Below are 26771 nucleotides of genomic sequence, written 5' to 3'. Positions count from 1 at the left end.
AAATTTGTTTAAGTTCTTCGGAGTAGAAGGTTTTCAAAGAAAGGCTGAAGAAATCTGGTAATTTTGCAGTCAAAGGTAAATAATTGGAGGCAGATGAACAGAATAGTAACAGAAATGCCAAGAATAGAAAAAGAGAAGATAAAGGACTAAGGAAGAGAAGAGAACTTGAAGATCATCTTCTCCAAATCCCTCATTTTACTGGATACAAGTCCTGAAGAAGTGAAACAAGCTCAAAGGCCCATTCAAGTGCCTGTGTTTCACGCACATTATCATGTGTTCATGATAGTTCAGACTTTAGATAACTTCCTTGATAGTCTGTTTGGATATTTTTAAATAGCTCAACTAAATTTAGGGGGAGTAGTTTACATTCTCAATGGTCTTCAAATAGAAGCATAGACTTTAACTTTGCATCTCACTGTGAAGCTTTTTGCCCAACTGAAAGAATGATTCACTGACATTCCTCTAAATTTGCTTCAATCATTTGGAGAACGTTTTAATAGAAAGAAGCTGTTTTTAGATTTCTGGTGCCAAAACATTTCAGGGGAAAAAAATAATCGAAGATGAGCTTCCACCTCTTTCCAAAATTGCATCACCGCTGCTTTATTCTTTCATCTTTATTGCAAGTATTTAAACAAAAAACAAATGTCATCAGCTAATCATTTTGAGAAATTTATTGTGAATACAAACAAGGCGCTGACTATTAAAGTTGATGAGCAGACCTGCCTTAAGGGTGTGGGTGAAAACCCAGTCTTTACAGTAGTTACTATGCACCAAATTAAATGAGATATCTTTCCTTCTAAAATCACACTTTTTTGTAGAAGTTTTATTTGCAGTCTTTTTTTCAATGCTAGTATACTAGAACTGCTCTTCAGATGGACCTTTTTGAAAAAAATTAATGAGAAAATTGAAGAAAAATAAAGCAAGAGCAGACATAATAGAGATGAAACATGGCAAGTTGATTGTTTTCAACAGTTTTTCTAAATTATTTGTGTCTCAATGCAGCAGAACACAAGAAATTAATTTCACTGGAATTAATTTCATAAATCTGCATATCATATAATTTCTAAAACATAAAACACTCCATCAGTGAGATTGATGAATTAAATCATCACTTCTTAAAGTACGCGGCACACCACAATTCTCAATCGACAAATTCCTTGCCTCCCTGAAATCTCAATCGTAGCTACCGTCTCTGTATTTGGACAGTCTGCCATTTACTTGGAAGAAAACGTTGACTAATTATCTCATTCCAGCCGCCAAAGTATTGAAAGAATAGAGCGGGTCAGTAGCAGTAAGCGGTTAAGGGTGTTAAATAAACTAGCCACGGACTCGCAGAGCCTAGGAATGCTGGGCGGTGTGACAAGGTTGTCGATGCCACAAGCTTGCGGCGGGCAGCAGGCGGTCGGCCAAACCCAGGGCCCCGCTCCTCTGAAGGCTGCCTGCTGAACTGGGGCTGGTTTCCCTTCAGCCTCCCGGGAGCCCGGGTCTTGGCAGGCGTCGTCAGGAGAATTCTTCGCCCTAATTATCCGCGGAGGAAGACGCGCCTCTCCCGGACACCGCTAGGCAACACTCACCGCGGCAGCCGCCAGATCACTTCCCTCCGCGGGTGTGGGACTCCGTCTGAGCAACTCGCGCTTACAGTAGATTCTCACTGGCGAGGCTGCGAGCCGCCGCGGGAGGGGGAGCCGCGAGGAGGAGGAGGCGGAGGCGGGAGGAGGGTGGCAGGCGCGGAGCGGGAGGCCGAGGAGACGCCGGAGCTCCAGACTCAGCAGGAGCGCGCTGTGGCGGTGCAGTTCCGAGCTCGCCAGCCTGGCCGCGCACACGCCGCCTCCTCCCCGAGCCGCGGGAGCCCCCGGGCTCCGGGCCGCCGCTGCCGCCGCTGCCTCGCTCGTCGGTGCTCAGCCCGCAGCTCTTTCCTTCTGCTGGCGTCTTTGAACTCTCCAGATCTTTTCCTCCGCTCGCCTTGCTCGTCTTTCCCACACCCTGTTTTTTCCCCAACTCCTCTTCCTTTCTCCTTAGCCACCCTGCCTTTTTTCTCCTCTTTTTACCGAGAATTTCTTCTTGACCTAAGATGACTTGTCTTCCTCACCTTCGTCCATTTCAGCCCTGAAGACTGAAAAGGAGCTTTTATCTCCCCCTCCCCTCCCTCCAGTGGCATTTCCAAGACCTCCATCCTTAAAAGTCTATAAAGAGGCACGGAACGGGACGCGGGACCTTCTCGACACCCTCGAGTCCTGTCCCGAATTGCACTGTCCGCCGTCACTAGTATTTCATTTAACCCCAGCGGAGAGGAGGGTGTGGGGCTCCGGAAGCAAACTTCAGCCGGCCGGGAAGCCCCGCGGTCCCCGCACTGGGGCGAGCCGCGGGCCCGAAGGTGAAGGAGCCTGCGGGGAACGGGGAGGAACCGCGAGCCTCTCTCGCGCCCTCCGCAAGGCGAGAGCCGTGGACTGAGCGGCGCGGGACAGCGGCGGCGGAGGCGGCGAGGACAAGATGCGGGGCTCGGGGCCCCGGGGCGCGGGGCGCCGGCGGCCCCCCAGCACCCCCGCGTCCCTGGCCGGCTGCTCCTCCGCACCTCGCAGGGCGCCCCTCTGGACCTGCCTTCTCCTGTGCGCCGCGCTCCGGACCCTCCTGGCCAGCCCCAGCAACGAAGGTAGAGCCGTGGGGGTGGGGACCGCGGCGTCCCGGGGCGGAGGGGCGAGGCGGGGCCTGGCAGCGCGGGTCCTGGCGGGCTGGACGCGGCCGCCGCGGCCGAAATCGCACCCCTCTTCCGGAGCTAGCATGGGCCGTCCGCTCTCGCTTAGCTTTTTCCCTCCGGTGCTCAGCCGTCTCCACTCGCATTGTTTGACTTTAGCCGCGAAGCGCTCGGCGCGGAACCTGCCTGCGGACCTAGGCTGATTGGGGGGGCTGGGAAGTTGGAAGCCGGAAGGATAGAAGGCTCCGCGACCCGCGCCGGGAGGCTGGGTGCGGCTGGGTCCCACTTGAAGCGCCTGGGGAAGTGGCATTTCGGGCTTTTAGGAGTGGGAACTGTTTGAAGCGCAGTGACGGGGATCTCGGGAGCGGTGGGGATTTTAGAAACCGTTATTTGGGGCTGAGGATGGGGAACGTGGTGGGGGTGGCTGGGGATGGGGAACCTGGTGGGGGTGGCTGGATGGTTTTATTTTGGGGTAAAGTGCCTTCTGGGAGCTGTTATTTAGGGCATCGCCAGCTGCTATTCTAGGGTGGGTGGTAAGAGCTTTTATTTCTCGCCGGAGGGGGGATGGAGAAGGACGGACAGCGCCTCACACTGTGGGGGTGTGCCGCACTTTGGGGGTCGTGTGATCACCCAGACGAAATGGAAAGAAGTCTGGAAGGTGGGATGCAGTGGGAGGCGGAGGGTTCGGGGGAGGGGAGTGTCGCCGCCTGGAAGGTGATGCTGGAACCCATCGAATCGGGTCTCCCCCACGTTTCCGAAAGGGAAAAGCTCCGTTCGGGATCCTAGAGTCCCCAGCTCTCTCCCCTATCCCCCATCCCGCGCTCCGGACCCAGAAGACTGTCCCCGCCTTGCACGCGGAGAGTAGGGCCGGCAAGGGAGCGGCACCTGCGCGGCGCTCCTGGCTTCCGGATCTGGGCTCAAGCCGCTCGGCTCGCCGCCCTCGGCCTCCGGGTTCTCTCCCGCGCCCGGACCGCGCAGCCCTCCAAGGTGGGGGCATCATCTCAGATCCCATGTGGGTTACGAGAAGATGGGGTCTGGGTGGTCAGCTCCACCACGAAAACATCAAAAACCTACCACCTCGGCGGGAAGGTTGGGGTTTCGATTTGGAGCCCCGGATGCCTCGAGTGAGGCACAGAACCTTAAAAATTTCCTTCCACTCGTGGGGCAGGGGACGCGGGACCGGAAAGATGAAGCAGCAGCGGCGGGGTCGTGTGTGTCCTCGTGACTTGCACGGGTTGTGTGTGCCTTGGCTATAGGGAAAGGGGCTGAGCTGGTCTCGGAGCGCTGCCAGCTCCCTAGGAACCGTGTGAAAAACAGGAAGGATCGATACTCCTCTCCCCACTCCGTGAGCTTCTGTCTTTACCCTCCAAATTTGTTTTAAAAAATCTGATTTAGGGGTTATATGTAGCTCGATCTATCTATCTATCCATCTGTCTATCTGCCTACCTACCCATCTACTTACCTGCCTACAATACCCCATGCTTAACACAAGCAGTCTGCATTTTTAACCTCCCTGGTAAAGTTGAAAAAGTGTTTTCTGAAGTCGTGTCCTTATATGTTAGAAGCCCGGAGAATTATGACAGGGTTAGGAGTCCTTTTATTAACTGTCTTACTCTATTGAAAGGGGCGACCTGGTTTGGATTTAAAGAGTAATAGTAATATCATTTTTTATTCTTTCGTGTGTTCTCGTTACGTTTCTTCCTTTTTCCCCCTTAAGTATGATGAGGGAAGGGGCTTATGCAGAGGTGTAAAGGAGTAGTAGCTCTTGGTTAGGGAAGGAGAAATGAAGTCTCAGGGAGGGTGGCGCTAAATGGGAATAAGGGTCCAGACTGCAGAGAGAAGAGGCAAAAGGAAATGGAGGGAAGCAGGGTCTCCTGTGGTGTTGCAGGAGGACCTGGAGTCTGTGGAAGGTAGACTGGCTGATATCACAGACTTAATACCCACAGGTTGTGCTGTCCTTTCCCAGCGAGTGGAACAGCAAAACTTGGGCGTCAGTGAGATGGGGATTGCAGGGGTCTAACCAACAGTGAGTGGTACTTTACCAACCAGTGTTCTGAAGACACTAGAAATAAAAGCATGTCTGTTGTTTGGGGCACATTTTGTAACTACACTATTTTACATAATTAGAAATAAAATTTTACTATTTTACATGTACATATATATATATGTATGTATGTATATATTTGTATGTTTCATCTGCTACATCCCTTCTCTGCCCAACAGTTTTCTGTTAGTGTAATGCCAGACCTTCGCTATTTATTCATATGTTCTTTTTGTTTCTCCATGATGCTGCTATTCTAATCAAAGAACAAGAATATAAGATATTTATAACAGCAGTTTATTTATTTAAAGATTCAGATTAGAGTTTTCAAGTTTGCTTTTGATTGTTTCTGAAGGAACTTTGAAAGAAAGATTTTATGTGTGCACTGACTCCTTTAAAAACTTGTTCTATACTGTGCTTTCTGCAACCTATAGATGCTTTGTGACTTCTCAGACTGTAGTGTACATATCCATTATATAAGTGTATGTTACAAATGCTCCTGTTATGTGATGAAAAACATTCAAGTCAGGTAGAAATAAATGGAAGTTTACTTTTATAATTGGTACTCTAGTCATGTTTAAAATTTAAGTTTGGTTGACAGAAATAAGCAAAATTGAACAGAAAAAGTCAAATGTATATCTAGAATCTTGGACTGATATGAAATAAATGTTAAAATACACTGGGTAATAGAAATAAGAGGAAAATTTACTCTGTAGCCTGAACCCTAGGATACGGTAAATATATCTTTAGTTGTCTTACTACAAGTGTTAGGCATGAGTACATGTGGAAGAAACCTTTGAGCTACAGTATAATACATAAGACTTTTATTGTAGAATACTTCAGAGGCATATATAAGGCAAAACATTTCTCTAAGATTGATCAGGCAGGACAGATATTAGCAAGTGTATCAACAAGTGAAAAATTTAATAGATTTCGTAAATAAAGGAAGCATGTCCACTGTTATGAATATTGGAGGTGGCCTTGAACTTATCCAGTAACTGCCACTTTTTGCTGTTGGGAGATATATTTGTAAACAAGCATTACTTGACAAGTGCTTTTCGCAGCAGGGATTCTTGGCCAATTACTGCTGAACAACTCTGCATTGAAAATGATTCACCCGCAGTGAATCAAGCTTAATTCATTGAAGCTACAGTTAGTAATGTCCCAGTAAAGTGCTTCTGACAGTTGTCAGCAGTTTGTATTTGAAAAGTCCAGTTTCTTGTCTCTGAATGTTTTGTATGTTTGAGGAAGTGGGATGGAGGGACTCTGAGGGAGAAAAAAAGAAAAAACACCACATGAGGGGAAAGATTGAGGGGGGGTGCTGAACTGTTTGAAAAACAATCATAAAATTGTAGATGCTTTCAATGGAAATAAAGAAAAGGAAGAAAGTTTGTTTGAGGGTTTTTTCTTGGTTTCTAATAGGACCAGGCCCATAAAACGATTGGCCGACATAATAGATTTGTAAAACTAAATGGCTTTGTTGTGTGGTCTTGTCATCCGGTGTAATTCATTTCCTTTTAGATAAAGAGGCAGGACCCCACAGAAAAACCACAGTAAAATTATTCCCTCACCAGGATGCTGCTGAAGGAAAAAAGAGAGCCATTACCCCTGTTTGAATTACAGATTGTTGGAACTAGGAAGGCACCGTGTAGAGTTTTGGCTTTTTGCTTTATAAACCTTGAATAGGGAGCAGAAGGTTGGGTCTTGAAATTTTAAGCCTTTTTTTGAGGTAGACAAAGATCTTCTTGGGTGTCAGGGTGACATGTAAGAGGATTTCATATCCTCATATAAGGCGGGGAAAAGGTTGAACAATTTCTGCATTTCTAATGGGTGTTCTCCTTTGACTGAAACTATTTTTATTATAATATTGTCATTTGTAAATATTATTAGTTCTTTATCTAAGTCCACGTAGGATATAGTTGGTATGGGAAGAGGATTCATTTTTTTTTTTAATGCTTAGAAATGTGTTAGTTGCCATTATTTATATTATTAACATTCTGCTTTACAAAATGTGATCCTTTGGTTTTTTCTACATGAAATATCAAAATGAGGTGATATAGCTATTTATATACAAAACAATCCCAAAACATTTAATTAAACATTAGACTTTATTCATTGTTGCTACTGCAGAGAAAATGTCAGTGCTTTAGTTATTTTCACTACACTTTTGTTGATTGACTTGACCAATTGAATCTCCTTTGTTTGGTGTGCCTTTTTTAGGTATTTGCTTGAGTGACCAATTTATTTCTCTTTCATTTGGAAGAAACCTTTTTACCTTTAACTATATAAATAGGATATGATGTACATGATTGTATTAACTAACTAGAGTTATTTTTCCTTTTATGAGTCAAATGTTCTTTTTTAAAAAAATGTGTTCTTAATATCTTAAAGAAAAAACTGATGTAAAAATTGTTGATGATTCTTTGTACTTTATTTTTTCAATTTAAATGAGCAGATATATTTTATTTTATTAATGAATAACTTGAATTTAAGTTAGCAAAAGTATGTTATCATTCAAACATGATTATGATATTTTTAGTAATCTTAAAATACTTTTACTATAGTTTTCATGAAGCAACAAAATTAACTGACGTTCCAATATTCAGCCTTGCTTGTAAATCATCAAAAATTGATTGCAGTATTTGTCCTTTTGTTTTCTTTCCAGAAACAGTGATATTAACTATAAAAGCAATAAAGCAATGTGAGAGCTAAAAATATAAATTGTTACAATAGAAATTCAATGATTCTTGCTGTTGTACTATCTCTGGCCGGTCAGTATTTATCTATAGAGAATAGTTCCTACTGGTATGCTCTACTGGGTAAATGCATATTTAGTCATTTAATCAAAGTGTATATAATCAGTTGGATAGATAGTGATTTCTTCAAAGGTGTTATCCTAATCTATTGTATACATAAACACTCCTAATGGTATTTTTAATTGGCATTGAAAAATGTATCATATATTCTATCACAGACTAAATGGTAAACTTACACTTCTGTACATGTGTACAAAGGTTGCTAAAAAAATAATTTTATTTTTTAAAATAAATAGATTTAGTAAATAAGTAGATAAATAAATTTAAAAGTTCATATTTTTACAAAAAGTTTAATAAAACATAACTTTCAAATAATAAACAAAATAAATTTATTCAGTAATATATATTTAATATAGGAATGAATAACTGGAGATTCTCTGATCTGTTCATAATGCTTTTCAAAGTATTATTATATAGGAATTAGAAAACTGGAAGATTTGATAGTTATTCAATGTGAAAATCTTAACTGAATTGTTGGTTCTATTGAAAATGTTTAAATCAAAATGTCAATGACCCATTTTTAAGTTTTTGTTTTTTAACTTCCAAAATAGCAAGAATACTTAGGGGGTCTCCCTTTATCGTATGTTTTCTTTTCCTGTTTTAGTTTCTGACTCTCTAGACGTTTGTTTATTCAGAGTTAATGAAATAGACTTTAAAGTGTTTGAACAAGACGAAAATTGACTTTTGAATATGAAAAATGGTTTAAGAATTTTAAATCCAAATTTTGGACAACAGCTCATTTTTTTTATAATACATTTTGGTAACATATACAAGGTGTTGTAACAGAGAACTTTCCACAGAAATAGTAGGATCTGATGTCATAAATTGTAGTAGAAATAGCTATTTATAAATCAGATTACAAATAGTAGTACAGGTATTCCTGAGTATTAGAATTCAATTGAAATTTACATTTTTCTTTGACACTGTAGTTTCATGTGTATAGGTTTTGTTCATTTCCCTCATTCTAGTCACATAAAATAAGAAAAGGCTTTAATTTAAAATTCATATTAAAACAACAATAGAAAACACTTAATGACTTAAAACATAATTCTAGTCAACAAATCTCATGAGAAACAGATTTTAAAATTCCCTTTTAACTTATTTCATTATCATCTTAAAAATTTCTTAGCCTGTATAATGTTACTGTAAAGCAAAAAGTAAATAAAAAGAAACACTGCAAGGTACATAAGAACTGTCCAGTGAAACGTGGGAATTTATGATCTTTCATTTTTTTTTCTAAAAGTTCAAGTTTGTTGTCTAGTATCTCTAATGAGAATTTCATGTGTTGCAAAGCTATAAAATAAAACTATAATTTAGTAAATGCATTACTTGGAGTTTTTGAAAACTCTGAGGCTTAGCATGATGACTTTTATTACCAGCTGCCATTTTTTGTTGGTATAATTTTTAATGATTTTTTAATCTTTAGCAATTTAAAGAGAACATAAAGAGACCTTTCTGTCATTTAAAAAATGCTCAGAAATCCTTTTTAAAAATGTGTGTGACTTTTGTTTTTAGGGTCTCATTGACAAGCTTTATTCTAGGTTGGTTTTTTTTTTTTTTCCTGTAGATTCCACAACCTTTAGTCTCTGATCAGTGTGTGTGGTACTTTATTAATATCATCTAAACTATTCTTAAACTCTTAGAATATACAAAACTTCATTGATCAGAAGTTGACCCTAGGTCATGCATTGCAGTGATTCAGTGTTCGTGGCTTTATTGCTGTGCATTTATTAAGCAAAGTGCAGGAACTTGGCCTGATGATAGTGGTTTGTGCACATGGACTGCCTGTGAGGTTTGTGTTAAGATTGTGGTGAAGCTTTTCAAAAGAAAGGGTAAGGAAGGATGTCAAGATGGTATCACTATGAGCTTGGTATTAATAAAAGTACTTGGGTTTTATTTTTTATAACACTAAAAAATACCATACTTGCAGGCAAACACACACACAGACACACAAATACCCATTCTATTTTGACATTTGTTTTACTGACTCTGAAGATATAAACCCCAGCCTCATGGAAAAAAGAAATAACTTTAGTTGATTTTATTTCATTCATTTAGTTCTGTTTCTTTTATTTCTCTGTAAGTTCCACAGTTTCGTTGAGTCATGCCAAATACTTGTGGCATTCAACACCCCACAGATGAAATAATTGGGATTAAAGTGTCTGTGGTGATTCTAATTCTGTTACAGTTGCTGGACTATTGCCCAGGCTGTCTTCTCCATCCATCACACACATCTTTGGTTCTACTAACTGGGCTCCTAACTTTGTTAAGTAAATGATCTTGTTTAAAAAAAAAGAAAAAGAAAGAAAGAAATCAAAGAGCCAAAACCGGAGGGTTGAAATGTTTTGCATATGCTTTGTGAGAAAATGTTCCTACTTGGAAACATGTTTCCGGCTAAGTATTGGAAGATTTAGAGCAAATACAGTCTGTTCTTTCATTCAGAGATGGGTAATGTCTTTTTTCTTCTATGATAATTTCACACTCTTATTTTCATCTGTCATATCTCCTTTTTCCCTTTCCCACTCTGTTTCTCTTTCTCTATCTCATTTTCCTCCTTTCTTTTTTCCTCCCTCCCTCTTTCCTTCCCTCCTCCCCTGTCAGATACTTCATTTATGCAAAGTCAGAGCAAAATAAGGGAGTACTAGCTCATCCATGCCTGTGAGTTCCAATACCTCCAAGGAAGTAGGGGTGATCAGACAATATAGTCTTCTGTTAAATCAATCATGGGACACAGTTGTTAATGTTAGAGCATAGATTGTAGCAAACCAAGTTGTGTATTTTTTGCAGGATTCTTAAGTCAGAAGTGCAGGAGTTTAGGGTATCGGTCAGTTTTGTGCTACTGCTACAATCTATGGGGTTGCAAAGAGTCGGACATGACTAAGCAAGACACACAGACACACACACACACAGAGTTCACTTATTTACTTTGCACTGACTGTCTCTTCCTGCTCCAAGATGCTTGTTAATGTCTTTTCTGTGTGAAGACAAACTCAGCAGGTAGACCAGGCTGGCACCAGTTCAGCACAGCAGTCTGCAGCAGGCCGTCTCTGAGCCAAGTTGTAGCTTTTACCTGTGTGCCGCCTGGACAGGTGTGGCCACTGCCCATTTTTCTGGATGATGACAGAGGTCTTGCTTCTCTCTACACCCTACGCAGTGCAGTGATGCTGCCGTGAAGTCTCCTAAAGGAGATACAACCAGCCTTCTGAGAAAACTGGAAAATATTTGGGAACTGCTGTGTCTGAAGGATTTTAAACATCATGTTTGGTTTTTCTGGAAGTGGGGGTGGAAGTAGCAACAAAAGAGCCATTTAATATGGCAATTTTGCAGTCACCTTTTTTTTTATTCAAGCCTGCAAAATGAGGCAGGGAAAGGATTAAATGGCATGGAATTACAGAAACATAATGGAAAATATAAAACCAAACTTCTGGCTTTGAAATTCAAAAAGAAACTTGTTTTGGAATTGTGTTTTTTGTATTTTGTGGGTTTTTTTTTTCTCATCTCCATCATTTACTGTCTGAATTCTGCGGACACTTATTTTGTTGTTTATTTATTTATTTAGCCTCAGTTCATTTATCTGCTGTATGGTACTTCTTCACATAATTGTTGTGGAGAAGAGACAAGCAGAGATAATTTTCTAAGTGATGACCAGTACACATGTACAAGTTGTGGGAGTATGGCTGGTTAGAATGCTGCAGAATCCATTTATGATAATGCTTTTCTTGCCAGGTAAGCTGTAGAATATAGGGAACATCTGGAGCAGCAGTTTAATGGATTTAAGTTTGTACTATGTGAGGAATCATCCTTAAGGAAAGCAGTACAAAAAATGTTAGTTCTGCAAGTGTAGCAGAAATATGGACTTAATGAATACTTTGCTGTTCTCTCAGTGACATGGAAGTGACCCATATCATGAGGGCCCTGCAACTTAATTTTAATGAACTTTGCAGTAACTGCTTCTCACCAGGTAGTACAAAATGGGAACATGTGAAGACCACGAAACAAGCCCTACCAAGTATGAGTGAGTGTTCTTGAACTATCCATGTCAGATTCCACATACTAAAAGTTAAATGTTAGCAATTTTCACTTGTGAAAATAATGTGCAGAGAATGTATGTTGCTTAGTAAAATTCCTAGAGCAAAACAGGTATACAACAAATGTTAGTTGCTTTGGTTTCCCCACTCCTAAATGTGAGCTATTTAAGATAAGTTTTCAGAATCTCAGATTAGTGTCTTCCTTGCATTGGAATGGAATCTGGGACAGGAAAACAATCTAATAAAAGGAACTGCATATGCAAATTTTCCATAGAGCTAAAAATCAGTCACATGATGTTGTCCTAATTTTCAGCTGGTTTGCTAATTATTTAATACTGAATACTGGGGTTTGGTTAGGAAGCAAAGGAAAAATCATCAGTTCAAAGATCATGGTTGTAAATGTTGCCTTTTACCTGATTATTTCTAAAGGAGAGGTCAATTTTTTTTTTTTTTACATTTCTTCTTTTTTAAATTTTAAACTTATTTATTTTTAATTGAAGGATAAATGCTTTACAGAATTGTGTTGGTTTTTGCCAAACATCAACATGTTTCTTACTAGCCACAGATGTATCAAGAGATATCTTCAAATGTTTAGATATTTACTACTGGCATAAAAAGTTATATATATGTATTTAATATAATATGTATATTTTAAATGACCTTTATGATACTATGAAAGTGGATAATTGAGAGAATTAAATACTTAAAAGCTTCCTGAAACATGTCTGATACTATAGTTTGCCACCTTTATTTTGGTTTCAAATATATAATTTTCTGATCTGTTTGATTATACTCAGAGTTTAAAATACTATTTGAAAACACTACCTTTCACATTTTCATAAAGGTTTTAATACAATTCTGTGAAGACTTATCTTTTTTATATAGGTAACATAAACAGATATAAGAAAGTTTAGAATGCATTGTATTTTGATTTCCTTATGAAATGTATATGTGTATCTGCATGCATAAGTACACCCACCTATATAAAATAATTATAGTTAATGTTATTGATATACCACATACCAAACATTGTTTTAAGTGGTTTACATGAATATTGATTTATTTTTCTCACAACAAGCCTAGGAAATATGTATTATAATATTATTATCATTATTCCTATTGTACACATGAGGAAACTGACACAGAACAGGTAAATAACTTGCCCAAGTTTACAAATCCAAAAGTGGTAGAAAGAGATGCAGTAGAAAGAGAAAGAGACACGAGTTCGATTCCTGGGTGGGAAAGATCCCTTGGAGGAAGGCATGGCAACCCACTCCAGTATTCTTGCCTGGAGAATCCCAAGGACAGAGGAGCCTGGTGTCACAGAGTTGGACACAACTGAAGCGACTTAGCATGGTAGAAATCTTCCTTCAAACCCAGACAGTCCAACTCCAGCTCTGCTCTTGTCAACTCCTCTTAAAAAGAGGAGACTATTGACGGGAAGTCCAGACACCCAGTGTCTCTTGCCCTCACCATCCACATAATGGCCCATATCACAGACAGTGGAAAGTAAAGCTTCATACAAAAATTGACGTGGAGTCCTGAGGCTGTTTGTTCGCATGTTCAACCATCCTTCTAATTCCACCCCCTGCCGCCCCACAAAATACTTGATCTTGTCATCAGACTCGTAAGCACTGATTGATCCCCATGTTGACATCTCCCCTCCATTGCCCACTAGCACAAGGTAAAGATCCCTTCCTCCACATTACTTCTTTTTTATTTTAGGCTGCATATTTTTTAGTTTTTAAATTGTTTTCTCTTGCTTTCTTGTGTAAGCAGCCCAATTCTCAATCCCCAACCCAGGCTACACTCTAGCTCTATATACCTGTAATCCCATTCAGAAACTACAATATTGTATAGCAATTAGCCTCCAACTAATAAAAATAAATGAAAAAAATAAAAATAAAAAAAAAGAAACTCTCACAACAATTTTTTCCCTCCTTATGTACATAGCAATATTAAATATTTTATAATTAGTTTTATATAGTTTATGTTATTATAATGCTTTATAGTTTACAAAATGTGCTAACCTGCCTCATTCCATGAGAATCTCATAAAAAATCCTGTAGGATAGATTAGATAAATCATTGCTATAAACACAGGAACTGAAACAAGATAATTTGATCTAGTAAAAAAATAGAATCAATTTCAAAGCCAAAGTCTCTTAACTGAAGAATTCAGCATTCCACTTCAAGAGGCAGTGGGGCAGGCTGGTTTAAGAGCAAAAACTCTGGCATCTGGCTGAACTACTTAGAGTCGTGTGACCTTGAAAACCTAGAAAGACGGAAAATCTCCTTGTGTCTATGTATTCTTTTCTGTATAATGGGAATCCAAATAGAGCAGGTTCATGTCAACAAAGTGGTGTATAAAAGTTCTGGTACACATTAAGCATTATATAAGCGTTAAATATTCCACATGTTAAAAAGCAGTGTGTGTTGGCACTCTGACATTTAGCAGGCTCTAATTTTCTACGTTAGTTAGTACTGTCTAATACTTATTGAAAAGCAGACACATTACTTTGCCAACAAAGGTCCATCTGGTCAGGGCTATGGTTTTTCCAGTGGTCATGTATGGATGTGAGAGTTGGACTGTGAAGAAAGCTGAGCGCTGAAAAATTGATGCTTTTGAACTGTGGTGTTGGAGAAGACTCTTGAGAGTCCCTTGGACTGCAAGGAGATCCAACCAGTCCATCCTAAAGGAGATCAGTCCTGGGTGTTCATCGAAAGAACTAATGCTGAAGCTGAAACTGCAAACTTTGGCCACCTCATGCGAAGAGCTGACTCATTGGAAAAGACCCTGATGCTGGGAGGGACTGGGGGCAGGAGGAGAAGGGGACGACAGAGGATGAGATGGCTGGATGGCATCACCGACTCGCTGGACATGAGTTTGAGTAATCTCCGGGAGTTGGTGATGGACAGGGAGGCCTGGCGTGCTGCTAATCATGGGGTCGCAAAGAGTCGGACACGACTGAGCAACTGAACTGAACTGAACTGAATACTTAATGTAAATGGAAATACCACAAGAGAAGCACTTGATTTCAGTTCAGTTACTCTAGCAGCCCTTGTTTACTCCTTGGATAAAGCCTTCAGCATTTCTTCAGTGTCCTCAGGATAAAATCTAAACTCCTTGAACCCGAGTTCGCAGCTCTCAGTATCTTGTTCCTGGCCCACCTCTCCGGGCGCTTCCCTCCAAGTCCTTGCACTCCAGGCTCATGTGGGGGAGCCAGGCTGTCAGTGCAGTTGGGTCCTGGGTGCCCAGTGGGAAACATTTCCTTCCTCAGCCTAGGTAACTTTGGTCTTTATGCCTAATTGTAAATTATAAAGCATTCTTTATAATGAACCCTGGGTCAGGAAGATCACTTGGAGAAGGAAATGGCAACCTACTCGAGTATTCTTGCCTGGGAAAACCCATGGACAGAGAAGCCTGGGGGTCTACAGTCCAAGGGGTCTCAAAGAGTAGGACAGGACTGAGCAACTAACGCTTCACACTTTCACACAAGAAATAACTAGGATATTTCCAGTGGTCACTATCTCTTTATGTTGTAACCAGTGACTGTTTTTCACCCTCTTTCTTATGACAAGTTCTCAGAATTCCTATGACTTGAGCCACAATCAACCAACATAAAAACAACTTTTTCTGCTTTAAGAATGACTTATCTTACCTCTAGAAAAATGGTTAATGTAAAACATCTGTTTCTTAATGATTTAAATTTCTGGGGAGGGGGTGAATTTACTTTCATTTGTTTTAGAGTTCCTGGATAATTTAGACTGTCACTTACTTTATGAAGAACTTTAGATTTGCAGCTTGGTAGGAATTCTTAAGATTGCAGGGAAAGGAGTAGTAAAATGCATACCATCAACTATGTGAACTGAATAACTTTAAAAATAGATTTATAAAGAATAGAGTTTAAAATATAATGATCAATAGCTTTTTAAGTATAGCTTAGTTAAGGTCTAGTTAGTGTGTTTAATTCTAACCGGTGTCTATTTAGGATATTTAACTACCTATCCCCCTTGAACATATTTTTTATTTACTGTAAAAATTCTAAGAAATATATCAGAAGTGTCAAGGGGTTAATAGTGTACTCTACTGAGCTATGAATTCTTTGAACTGAATTTTTCTTCTAGATGTTAGGGATAATATGATAGCTGCTCTGAAAACTATTACCACATAATCTCCTTTAATTCTCACAACAACCCCGTGAGGTGGAAATTATTACTTCAGTTTACTACAAGATTGGGTTGGGAAGAAATTAAGTAAAATTGCCATGGGTCCTACAACAAGTAAATTGATAGCAAATAAATCAAGTGTGTTTGGTGTGGAATCTCTTAGTTGCACCCACAATCTAGAGATTATATTTACTTCAGTTCCGTTCAGTCACTCAGTCATGTCTGACTATTTGCGACCCCATGGACTGCAGCACGCCAGGCCTCCCTGTCCATCGCCAACTCCCGGAGTTTACTCTAACTCATGTCCATTGAGTCGGTGATGTCATCCAACCATGTCATCCTCTGTCGTCCCCTTATCCTCCTGCCTTCAACCTTACCCAGCATCAGGGTCTTTTCCAATGAGTTAGTTCTTCACATCAGGTGGCCAAAGTATTGAAGTTTCAGCTTCAGCATCAGTCCTTCCAATGAATATTCAGGATTGATTTCCTTTAGGATGGATTGGTTGGATCTCCTTGCAGTCCAAGGGACTCTCAAGAGTCTTCTCCAACACCACAGTTCAATAGCATCAATTCTTCGGTGCTCAGCTTTCTTTATAGTCCAACTCTCACATCCATACATGACTACTGGAAAAACCATAGCCTTGACTAGATGGACCTTTGTTGGCAAAGTAATGTCTCTGCTTTTTAATATGCTGTCTAGGTTGGTCATAACTTTTCTTCCAAGGAGGAACCGTCTTTTAATTTCATGGTTGCTGTCACCATCTACAATGATTTTAGAGCCCCCCAAAATAAAATCTGTCACTGTTCCCACTGTTTCCTCATCTATTTGCCATGAAGTGATGGGACAAGGTGCCATGATCTTAGTTTTCTGAATGTTCAGTTTTAGGCCAACTTTTTCACTCTCCTCTTTTCACTTTCATCAAGAGGTTCTTTAGTTCTTCTTCTTTTTCTGCCATAAGGGTAGTGTTATCTTCATATCTGCAGTTATTAATATTTCTCCTGGAGATCTTGATTCCTGCTTGTGCTTCATCCAGACCAGTGTTTCTCATGATGCACTCTGCATATAAGTTAAATAAGCGGGGTGAAAATATACAGCCTTGACATACTTCTTTCACTATTTGGATCCAGTCTGTTGTTTCATGTCCATTTCTAACTATTGCTTCCTGACCTGCATACAGATTTCTCAAGATGCAGGTCAGATGGTCTGGTATTCCCATCTTTATAAGGATTTTCCACGGTTCGTTGTAGTCCACACAGTCAAAGGCTTTGGCATAGTCAATAAAGCAGAAGTAGATGTCTTTCTGGAACTCGCTTGCTTCTTTGATGAGCCAACGGATGTTGGCAATTTGATCTCTTCTTCCTCTGCCTTTTCTAAATCCAGCTTGAACATCTGGAAGTTCACAGTTCACATAATGTTGAATCCTGGCTTGGAGAATTTTGAGCATCACTTTACCAACGTGTGAGATGAGTGCAATTGTGCGGTAGTTTGAACATTCTTTGACATTGCCTTTCTTTGGGCTTGGGGTGAAAACTGACATTTTGCAGTCCTGTGGCCACTGCTGAGTTTTCCAAATTTGCTGGCATGTTGAGTGCAGTGCTTTCACAGCATCATCTTTTAGGATTTCAAATAGCTCAACTGAAATTCCATCACCTCCACTAGCTTTGTTCTAGTGATAGTTCCTACAGCCCACTTGACCTGGCATCCATGATGTCTGGCTCTAGATTTGTGATCACACCATCATGATTATCTGGGTCATTAAGATCTTTTTTATATAGTTCTTCTGTATATTCTTGCCACCTCTTCTTAATATCTTCTGCTTCTGTTAGGTCCATACCTTTTCCGTCCTTTAATGTGCCCATCTTTGCATGATATATTCCCTTTGTATCTCTAATTTTCTTTAAGAGATTTCTAGACTTTCCCATTCCATTGTTTTCCTCTATTTCTTTGCATTGATCACTGATGAAGACTTTCTTATTATCTCCTTGCTATTCTTTGGGACTCTGCATTCACATGGATATATCTTTCCTTTTCTCCTTTGCCTTTTGCTTCTCTTCTATTCACAGCTATTTGTAAGGCCTGCTCAGACAACCATTTTGCCCTTTTGCATTACTTTTCCATGGGATGGTCTTGATCCCTGTCTCCTGTTCAGAGTCACGAACCTCTCTCCATAGTTCATCAGGCACTCAGTCTGTCAGACCTGATCTCTTGAATATGTTTCTGACTTCCACTGTATAATCGCAAGGGCTTTGATTTAGGTCATACCTGAATGGTCTAGTGGTTTCCCCTACTTTCTTCAGTTTAAGTCTGAATTTGGTAATAAGGAGTTCACGATCTGAGCCACAGTCAGCTCCTGGTCTTGTTTTTGCTGACTGTATAGAGCTTCTCCATCTTTGGCTGCAAAGAAGGTAATCAATCTGATTTTGGTATTGACCATCTAGTGATGTCCATGTGTAGAGTCTTATCTTATGTATATTTAGTTAAATATGTGTAAATATTTTTATTTGTATTTTTATGCATACCATCATTCTAGGAAGTGATCATTTTATTACAAAACTGCAAGTTTAGAAAAAATCAATTAATGTAAGAATAATATGATCAAAGTATATGGAGACATGGAAAACTTGCATCAAAAAAATCTCATTATCGTCAATGCTAAAGCAATTGAATAGGAAACAAGCATAAGTTTTGATTTATGGAGGTTTCATTTTCTGGCAGAAAATGTATCATTTCATCAGGAAAAAGCAGTTTTTTCCTGACTCGGGATTTTGAGAGAAGCTGTTCACAGTGTTGTTTGTGTTGGGGTGTTGAACAATGCCATGAACAGTAATTCTTAACAATTTTCAAAATATGCAGAACTGATTTTCATCTAACAGGTTCTTATGTAAGTCATTGTTGAAACCCAAGGGCAAAATATTGAAAGCGATTTTCAAATTTATTTTTTTTTTAAATAGCTGCAGAATATCTCATTCAAAAGAAGTAATTGTGGAAGCCCAATACATGAAGCAGATGGCGACAGAGTTGTCGGGTTTCCTGGTTCTGTTTTTAGCTCTTTGCTCCCTTCATCTGCTTGTGCCTCTGAGACATCTCTTTAGAACCACAGGAGCCATTGTGGGCTCAGTGTGAAAACCACTGTGTTAAAATAAAGAAAGAATGTTGTATATAAGATCAGTGTGCTGTGATTCTGACTTACAGCTTTCTAACAATCTCTCTAAAAAAATAAGTTATAATGTCTGGTAAAGCTTGCTTTGAGCTCATGGTTCCTAACCCAGAGGCACTCATTGGAGCCAACCTCAAAACATGGTTAAATATGTCATGTCTGGAGCCTCCTATGCTCACTGAATCAAACTTCATTAAAGCAAGTCCTGTGGAAATCTGGATGTTTGGAACACGATAATCTGTACTTTTAGAATATATGTATATATATACTTCAAAAAATGCTATATAACTGATTTCTATTATTAATTTCTAAAAGGAGCATGTGAAAATATGCTCAGACTAAAGGTCATGTATATTATTATCAGATAACACTATGTACAATAAGGACATGTGAAATGTTAGAGAATTGTAAAAATAAATATCGAAGTTCAAAATTATTCTAACTATGGTTTGGCACAAAGTCAGTGATAGAATCATTGATATTAGAACTGATCCCCAAAGTGTATGCTTTGATTAATATTTCCCCTTTACATTCCTAAATAATATTGCGTTCCTTTTGAATGTGTTCATATAAATCCCCGAATGCCAAATGTTAATTCAGATAATTAAACCCTAAGAGAGTCTGAATTGCAGGATACAGCAGGATTATTTCACAGGTAATATAATTTCAAGCTAGTGTCTATCCTCAGGGCTAAGCAACTGGAAGGGTGAATAATCAACAAGATACTTCCTGTTCTATGCACTGATGTTAAACCCCAAGTAAAAAGTGAAGTGAAAATTTTAGTTACTTAGTCATACCTGACTCTGCGTCCCCATGGACTGTAGCCAGCTAGACTCCTCTGTCCATGGCATTCTCCAGGCAAGAATACTAAATTGGGTAGCCATTCGCTTCTGTGGGAGATCTTCCCAAGCCAAGGATCAAACCTGGGTCTCTTGAATTGCAGGCAGATTCTTTACCATCTGAGCCACAAGGGAAATATCCCCAAGGACGAGAACATTTCTTGGTACTTAAGTAGATGCTTAATAATATTTGTGAACAAATGAATGCTCATTCATTGCAGGTGTCCATAGAACTTGAATAGAAGTTAAAGCAGTGAATTAGACTTCTTCCTATTTATATATTATTTGCATTACATATAATTAGGTTGAAAATAATAAATCTTTTCAACAGTGACTTAAAATGTAGAGGGTTAAAAAATGTTTGAGGAAGAGGTTTCAGGGTAGATGTCTGGTGTTTGGGTTCAGTGGCTTAATGTCTTTTATGTCGTTTTGTCTTTTTTCACTTTACTCACAAACCTATTTCCTCATGGTTGACTGAAGTCTGGTGCACCTCCAAGCATCACATCCAGTTCAGAACAAGAGGAGGGGAAAGAGAAGAGTCAAGAATCATCTCAGCTGCACTATTCCTTCAGCTAAGACAACAAAACTTTTCCAGAAACTGACAAGGGAAATTTCAGATCTGTGTAACAAGGCCCCACAGTTCAGTGGAGGCTAAAATTGTAGAAACATGAGGATTGTTATTTGCTAAGGCCAGTCATGACCCATGTTCTGGTAGACACATTACCCTCCAAACACAAGTGGGATTCTAATACCAGGGAAGGAGAAAGGATGTGAGTAATTAATGGGCATAAAATAACACCTGATAGAGTACTACTGAAATGAGAAAATGCTTTTATCTTATTTCATTTTAGTTATCTTTTTCTTTTCCTTTATACACATTGTGAAAGGAGAAGTAGGCAACTACTAGGGTTATATTTTGACCAAAAATACATTTTATGCACCAGATTAACTAGGCAAGAATTATTGCTACTAGATCATCAATCTTAGAACTTGTAAAGATACATAATTTTAAGAAATGATTTAAAATTACTTTCCTGCTGTAATAAATTTTGCCAGCTATTTTGAAATTGTTAACTAAAGTTGGATACTAAAATGTTTATGTTCAGCCACCTAAAATTATTGGACACAATATTTGTGTGTACTTCTTTCTGTATCGATTTATATTTTGACTGGTTTTTGAGGACAGATTGTTATCCAAGGGTTTATTGTAATATATATATATATGTTTCCATTTTAGATAACAAAATTTTATTCTATAGAGTTTATATCAGAATTCAGTTTTAACTAAGCCATAAGACTGACATGGGGATAATGACTCAAGTTGCCAGCAAAAATTTGGGCCACTTTTCATTTCACAATAAGACTACTGGGCCATAGATTTGTTTATGCATTTTTGAAATGCCATCACCTTAAAATTCAGACTGAATTTGTGCAGATTTCTCTCTGTTTTAGTACATGTTCAGATCTAATCATCTTATCCTACCCTGAAGGCTGGAAAGCTAATTATTATATAGATTGTTTTGCAATTTGGTATACTTCAGTCAAACATTAGGAGTAATTAGGGACTAGGGTAAGGATTCATTCCAAATGAGTCAGCTTTGCATACGTTTTCCATTTTATGTATGCTTTTTGATATTTAAGAATAGGTATATTTTGACAAACTTATACCCTGTTTTGTCCCAATGGCATGCTTAAAGCATAATGAATAATAAAATAAAAATTAGGAAGACAGGATTCATCTTGCCCTTTTGCTTTCCAAGATCTTTCACCTTGTTGGTGGGAATTTGATACTAAATTGTAATTTCTTCCAGGAAAAACTAATGTCTACTGTTTATACTAATAGATCTGAGAATTTCTATCTTATATACAGTGCCACTAGAGCATTATGGGAGATGCTGGCTCCTGTAACATGTTATTCAAAATTCATTGATTTAGTAAAAGTCATTGAATATATAGAAATTAAGAATTTCAAAGGAGGGGACTTTTGGACTCAGTAAGTCAGACATTGGGGCAGATGTGATCAGAAGTAAGAAAAGGAGCTCTAGAGTTAGATTGGTTTAGATTCTGGTTGTGTGTGTGTTGGGGATTCCCTGATGGCTCAGCAGATAAATCATCCGATTGCAGTGCAGGAGACACCGGAGACGTGGGAGGTGCGGCTTCTATCCCTGAGTCAGGAAGATCCTCTGGACGAGGAAATGGCAACCACTTCAGTGACCTTAGACCCCTGCCCTGTTTAGCTTTCCTCAACTTCAGTTTCCTTGTTTGTAAAGTGGGGAAAATAGCATACCAAAGGATCATTGTTAGGAGTAAGTGATATAATGATTATTAATTAGAGAAACATATAATTTCATTAGTATTAGTCACTTATACTACAAATATGAGAGCTGAAACCCTGAGAGTAAAATCACTTCTACAAGCTCACAGAGTTACAAACCAAAACCATAGGACTGATGAGTATTCTTTGTGCAGTGAACCATTCTCAAGTGAATTTGAATGTGTGCATTTATTTCAAATGTTGAGGATTTGAGGATTCCATTTTCTAAGAAAGAGCGTCATATATTATTTACATACATTGTAGAGTGGAATTAAGTGAGCGTATTCTGTATTATGACAGATTCCAAGCCTGTTATGTCATCTAGTTTGACTTTAATTTTTAGAATAAAAGCAATATGTAAAATTAGACAAGTTTGGTTACTGGACCTGACAAGGTAGCCGCTGAAAACCATATGGTTTTGCTCTTTTCACGCTGTGTGTCCTGTGAAGGGAACAGACTGCTCATTAGTCATAATTTTACTGTCAGTGGATTTCAGAGTTACCTTTGCCTAAACACTCTGTATGGACTACCTTGTGGATGTGAATTTTCAATCCCTCTCTGCCATCTCCCTGAGTTTACAATTTTAGAGTATATTAACAATTCAAAACCTTTAGCATGTGTTTCTGATTGATTTCTGCTTCCTTCTGGGTTGCATGCTTCATAGTATGACTGTGCTACTGCTTAGTTTTCAAAGAGCAGTGGCTAAAAGTTCTTTGTTTATGATGATGAAAAACATTTTGAAACAAAATGAACAGAAAGAGGCAAAAAGAACTAAATGAAAAGAGGTGCATCTGTTTTAAGAAACAAAGGCAATGAGTGTTGCTCATAGTCAACAATGAGTTAATAAGATTTAGAAAGACAAAACAATCATCTTCTTTGATATCAATTCAAAGATAATCTGATGGTTTAAAATATCACTGGAATTCTTTAAGTCGGAAGTATTGAGACACGACAGAAGAAGAACAGACTTGTGGAGTAAGAGGGACTAAAGTTTGCCTCCAATTTCTTCTACTTAGCAGTTGTATGTGAGGATGTCTTGCTCTGCAAATTACAGCAAATCACTTCCCACTGGATTAAACAGCAAGTCTGATTATTTCCCACATAACAGAAGGTCCTAAGAGAGGCAGACATCAAATTTAGGTGGATTAGCAACTCTGAATATAATCTGGACCAGATACTTCTCATCCCTTTGCTCTTCCAACCTAATCTGTAGGCTTTGCTCTCCTGCTGACTTTAGATGGCTGCATCAGTTCCAGGAAATATACCCACATCCAGCTACTTTTAAGGCAGCCCGGAGTGTCCCTTTCTTATGTTTTCTTCATAAAAGCTCCTTTCACTTGCAGATCACCTTCACAGCTCATTGGACAGAACTGAATCAATAGTAAGACCACATAATTGGACCTGAAATAAGTGCAGAATTGCTAAATTGTGGAAAGAGAAAGAGGGAAAAGCCTGATTAAAACTAGAGAAGAAAATAGAGACCAATTATTCTGGAAGAACTTACATTAAAAACAATAAGACAAAACTACAAGCTTTGAAGTAGGAGAGTGGAATGACCACATTGATGGCTTAGAAAGGTCTTTCTGGATGCAGTGTTTTGTAGACATTTTCAAGGATTGTACCTCTCTGCTGAGAAACCAGTTAGTAGATTTCTCAAGTTAAAATTATGGCAAGGATTTGACTAGACTGGTTCTGCTGTGGAATGAAATAGAGCAGGCAGTTCAGAGAGTTATATGCAGGATAGAGTTAGCATTGGTAGGGTTTGGTTACTGATTCGGTATGGGGGCTATAAGTGAAGGAAGGCAAAGGTGACTCACAGATTTCTAAATGGAAGAGCTGATTCTTTGCCATTGCGTTCCCTGAAATAAGAGACAATGGGAGGAGGACCTTTTATTGTGTGTGCAGGGAAGATATTTTGTTCATTTCGGGACAGGTTGAATTTGGAATGACCACAAGTCATGGATGTGTTAATAACTAATGGATAGTTTTACAAGTTGATTGGACTTTCAGGAGAGAAAGAGATGAAAAAAACATATGGATTTGGATGGTTATTAATATTTACATTACAACTGAAGACATGGAAGTTCATCCCTCCTCTATAGGGATCCTTACATAAGGATGTGTGCTAATATCACCTCTAAAACCAACCAACAAACAAAAATGAAATATCCTAGCCATTCTTCATCCTGAATAATCTGATTCAGGATGTATGGACTGGTGCCAAGACATTTGTTCTTTACCAAAGGTTCTTTTCTTATTCTCATTTTAAGTCTGAGTCAAGAATCATTGACTCAGACTTAAAATTTGGAGATGGAAATGGTAAACCACTCCAGTATTCTTGCCTGGAGAATCCCATGGACAGAGGAGCCTGGCAGGCTATAGTCTATGGGGTCACAAAGAGTCAGACACGACTGAGCAAGTAAACAGCAGCAGCAAGAATCATTGATATAGAGTGATAAGACAGTCTACAAAAATAGAGTATTGATCACAGCCAAGGTTTGAAGGATTGATAGAGGAGGAGTAGCTTATCATGGAAACACATAGCCAGAGAAGTAAAAGAAAACCACAGAAATGCATTGTCACTGAAGATGAAAGGTGAGAGAGTATCCATGGGGAGTCATGACCATATCCTACCAAAACATAAGGAACATTAGTAACTCAGAGCTACCTAGTTACCACAATCTTCAAAACCAATCTTATAGCTTGTAAGATTTTTCACAAGCAATGTTTCATAGCCATGGTTCCTGTGCAAATAGATTCATTTATAACTAGCGTTTTATTTCATGGTTTTTGGGTGTCCTAGGAGATAGGTGGGTGTAATCAAGGTATTAGGTGCCCAGCTCTTAAATGAGGAACTTGATTATGGAAAGCCATAAGCAAGGCTCATGGTCTGTCATGAAGGCCTCAGGTATTGCCTCATGATTTCTTCCTTTCTTGATTTCCCTGCTAGGATTCTGAATGAGACTGCAAGCTGCCAGTGTTCTGTTGAGGTTTGTGCATTTGCATTCACAGACATGTTGACTCTTTGCATCTCAAAGGACTGCAGACTGCCAGGCTCCTCTGTCCATGGAATTTGCCAGGAAAGAAATACTGGAGTGTGTTGCCATTTCCTATTTTAGGGTACCTTCCTGGTGCGGGGTTCAGATCTGCATCTCTGTGTCTCCTGTATTGGTAGACTGTTCCCTTACCACTTGCACCAACTGGGAAGCCTTCTAGGTTTGTTGAGGTCATTAAATAAAAGAATATATATATATATATATATATATATATATATATATACACACACACATATATATAGATATAGATATGTCTTATATATATATGATAGAGTAGAGTGCATGATATATCAGTTCAGTTCAGTTGCTTAGTCATGTCCGACTCTTTGTGACCATATGGACTGCAGCATGGCAGGCTTCCCTGTCCATCACCAACTCCCAGAGCTTACTGAAACTCATGTCTATTGCGTCGGTGATGCCATCCAACCATCTCACCCTCTGTCGCCCCCTTCTTCTCCTGCCTTCAACATTTCCCAGCATCAGGGACTTTTCAAATGAGTCACTTCTTCGCATCAGGTGGCCAAAGTATTGGAGTTTCAGTATCAGCATCAGTCTTTTCAATGAATATTCAGGACTGATTTCTTTTTAGGATGTACTGGTTGGATCTCCTTGCAGTCCAAGGGACTCTCAAAAGTCTTCTCCAACACCACAGTTCAAAAGCATCAGTTCTTTGGCACTCAGCTTTCTTTATAGTCCAACTCTGATACCCATACATGACCACTGGAAAAACCATAGCCTTGACTAGATGGACCTTTGTTGGCAAAGTAACGTCTCTGCTTTTTAATATGCTGTTTAGTTTGGTCATAACTTTTCTTCCAAGGAGCAAGCATCTTTTAATTTCATGGCTGCAGTCACTGTCTGCAGTCATTTTGGAGCCCTCCAAAAATAACATCTGTCACTGTTTCCACTGTTTCCCCATCTATTTGCCATGAAGTGATGGGGCCCGATGCCTTGATCTTAGTTTTCAAAATGTTGAGTTTTAAGCCAACTTTTTCACTCTCCTCTTTCACTTTGATCAAAAGGCTCTTTAGTTCTTCTTTTTCTGCTATAATGGTAATGTCATCTGCATATCTGAGGTTATTGATATTTCTCCTGGCAGTCTTGATTTCAGCTTGTGCTACATCCAACCGGTATTTCGCATGACGTGCTCTGCATGTAAGTTAAATAAGCAGGGTGACAATATACAGCCTTGACGTACTCCTTTTCCTATTTGGAACCAGGCTGTTGTTCCATGTCCAGTTCTAACTGTTGCTTCCTGACCTGCATACAGATTTCTCAGGAGGCAGGTCAGGTGGTCTGGTATTCCCATCTCTTTAAGAATTTTCCATAGTTTGTTGCGATCCACACAGTCAAACCTGATTCATAGTAAACACTGAATAAATTCCTTTTCTCGTATTCTCCCTTCCTTTTTTTCATAGAAAAGATTACATAATTATGTTGCTGAGAATTGTAAAAGAAATGAATACTCTCCCATTCACTGTAGAAATACAGTTATAGAGTCTTGCTTCAAGCAAAGATGCCAAAAACTGTGTAACAACTCTAAACCTAAAAAATAATTCTTACCGAATTTACAAATTTGTTTTCTAATGGGAAACACATGTCCTCTTTCTCTGCACTCCTTTTGCCAACTGTTCTTTGTTCCCTGCAGCAGTTGTCAAA

The 26771-nt window shown here is 39.2% G+C and overlaps 1 protein-coding gene across 9 annotated transcripts in view; it reads left to right on the top strand.

The window, feature by feature from the left end:
• The first annotated feature begins 842 nt into the window (after nt 1-842).
• The window catches only part of EPHA5 (EPH receptor A5), a 385548-nt gene continuing 359619 nt past the window's right edge, over nt 843-26771 (top strand). For all 9 annotated transcript variants that reach the window (XR_006265647.1, XR_006265648.1, XM_043447888.1 and 6 more), the window contains exon 1: nt 843-2650. Coding sequence is in view for 7 of the 9 variants with exons in the window: in XM_043447888.1 (XP_043303823.1) it covers nt 2491-2650 (160 nt within the window). In the remaining 2 variants the exon portion in view is untranslated. The remainder of the gene's footprint in view (nt 2651-26771) is intronic.

The sequence above is a fragment of the Cervus canadensis genome, chromosome 26 (genome assembly GCF_019320065.1).
Source record: "Cervus canadensis isolate Bull #8, Minnesota chromosome 26, ASM1932006v1, whole genome shotgun sequence".
NCBI classification, from domain to species: Eukaryota; Metazoa; Chordata; class Mammalia; order Artiodactyla; family Cervidae; genus Cervus; species Cervus canadensis.
Note: the sequence above shows the minus strand (reverse complement) of the source record. Positions and strands in the feature narration are given on the sequence as shown.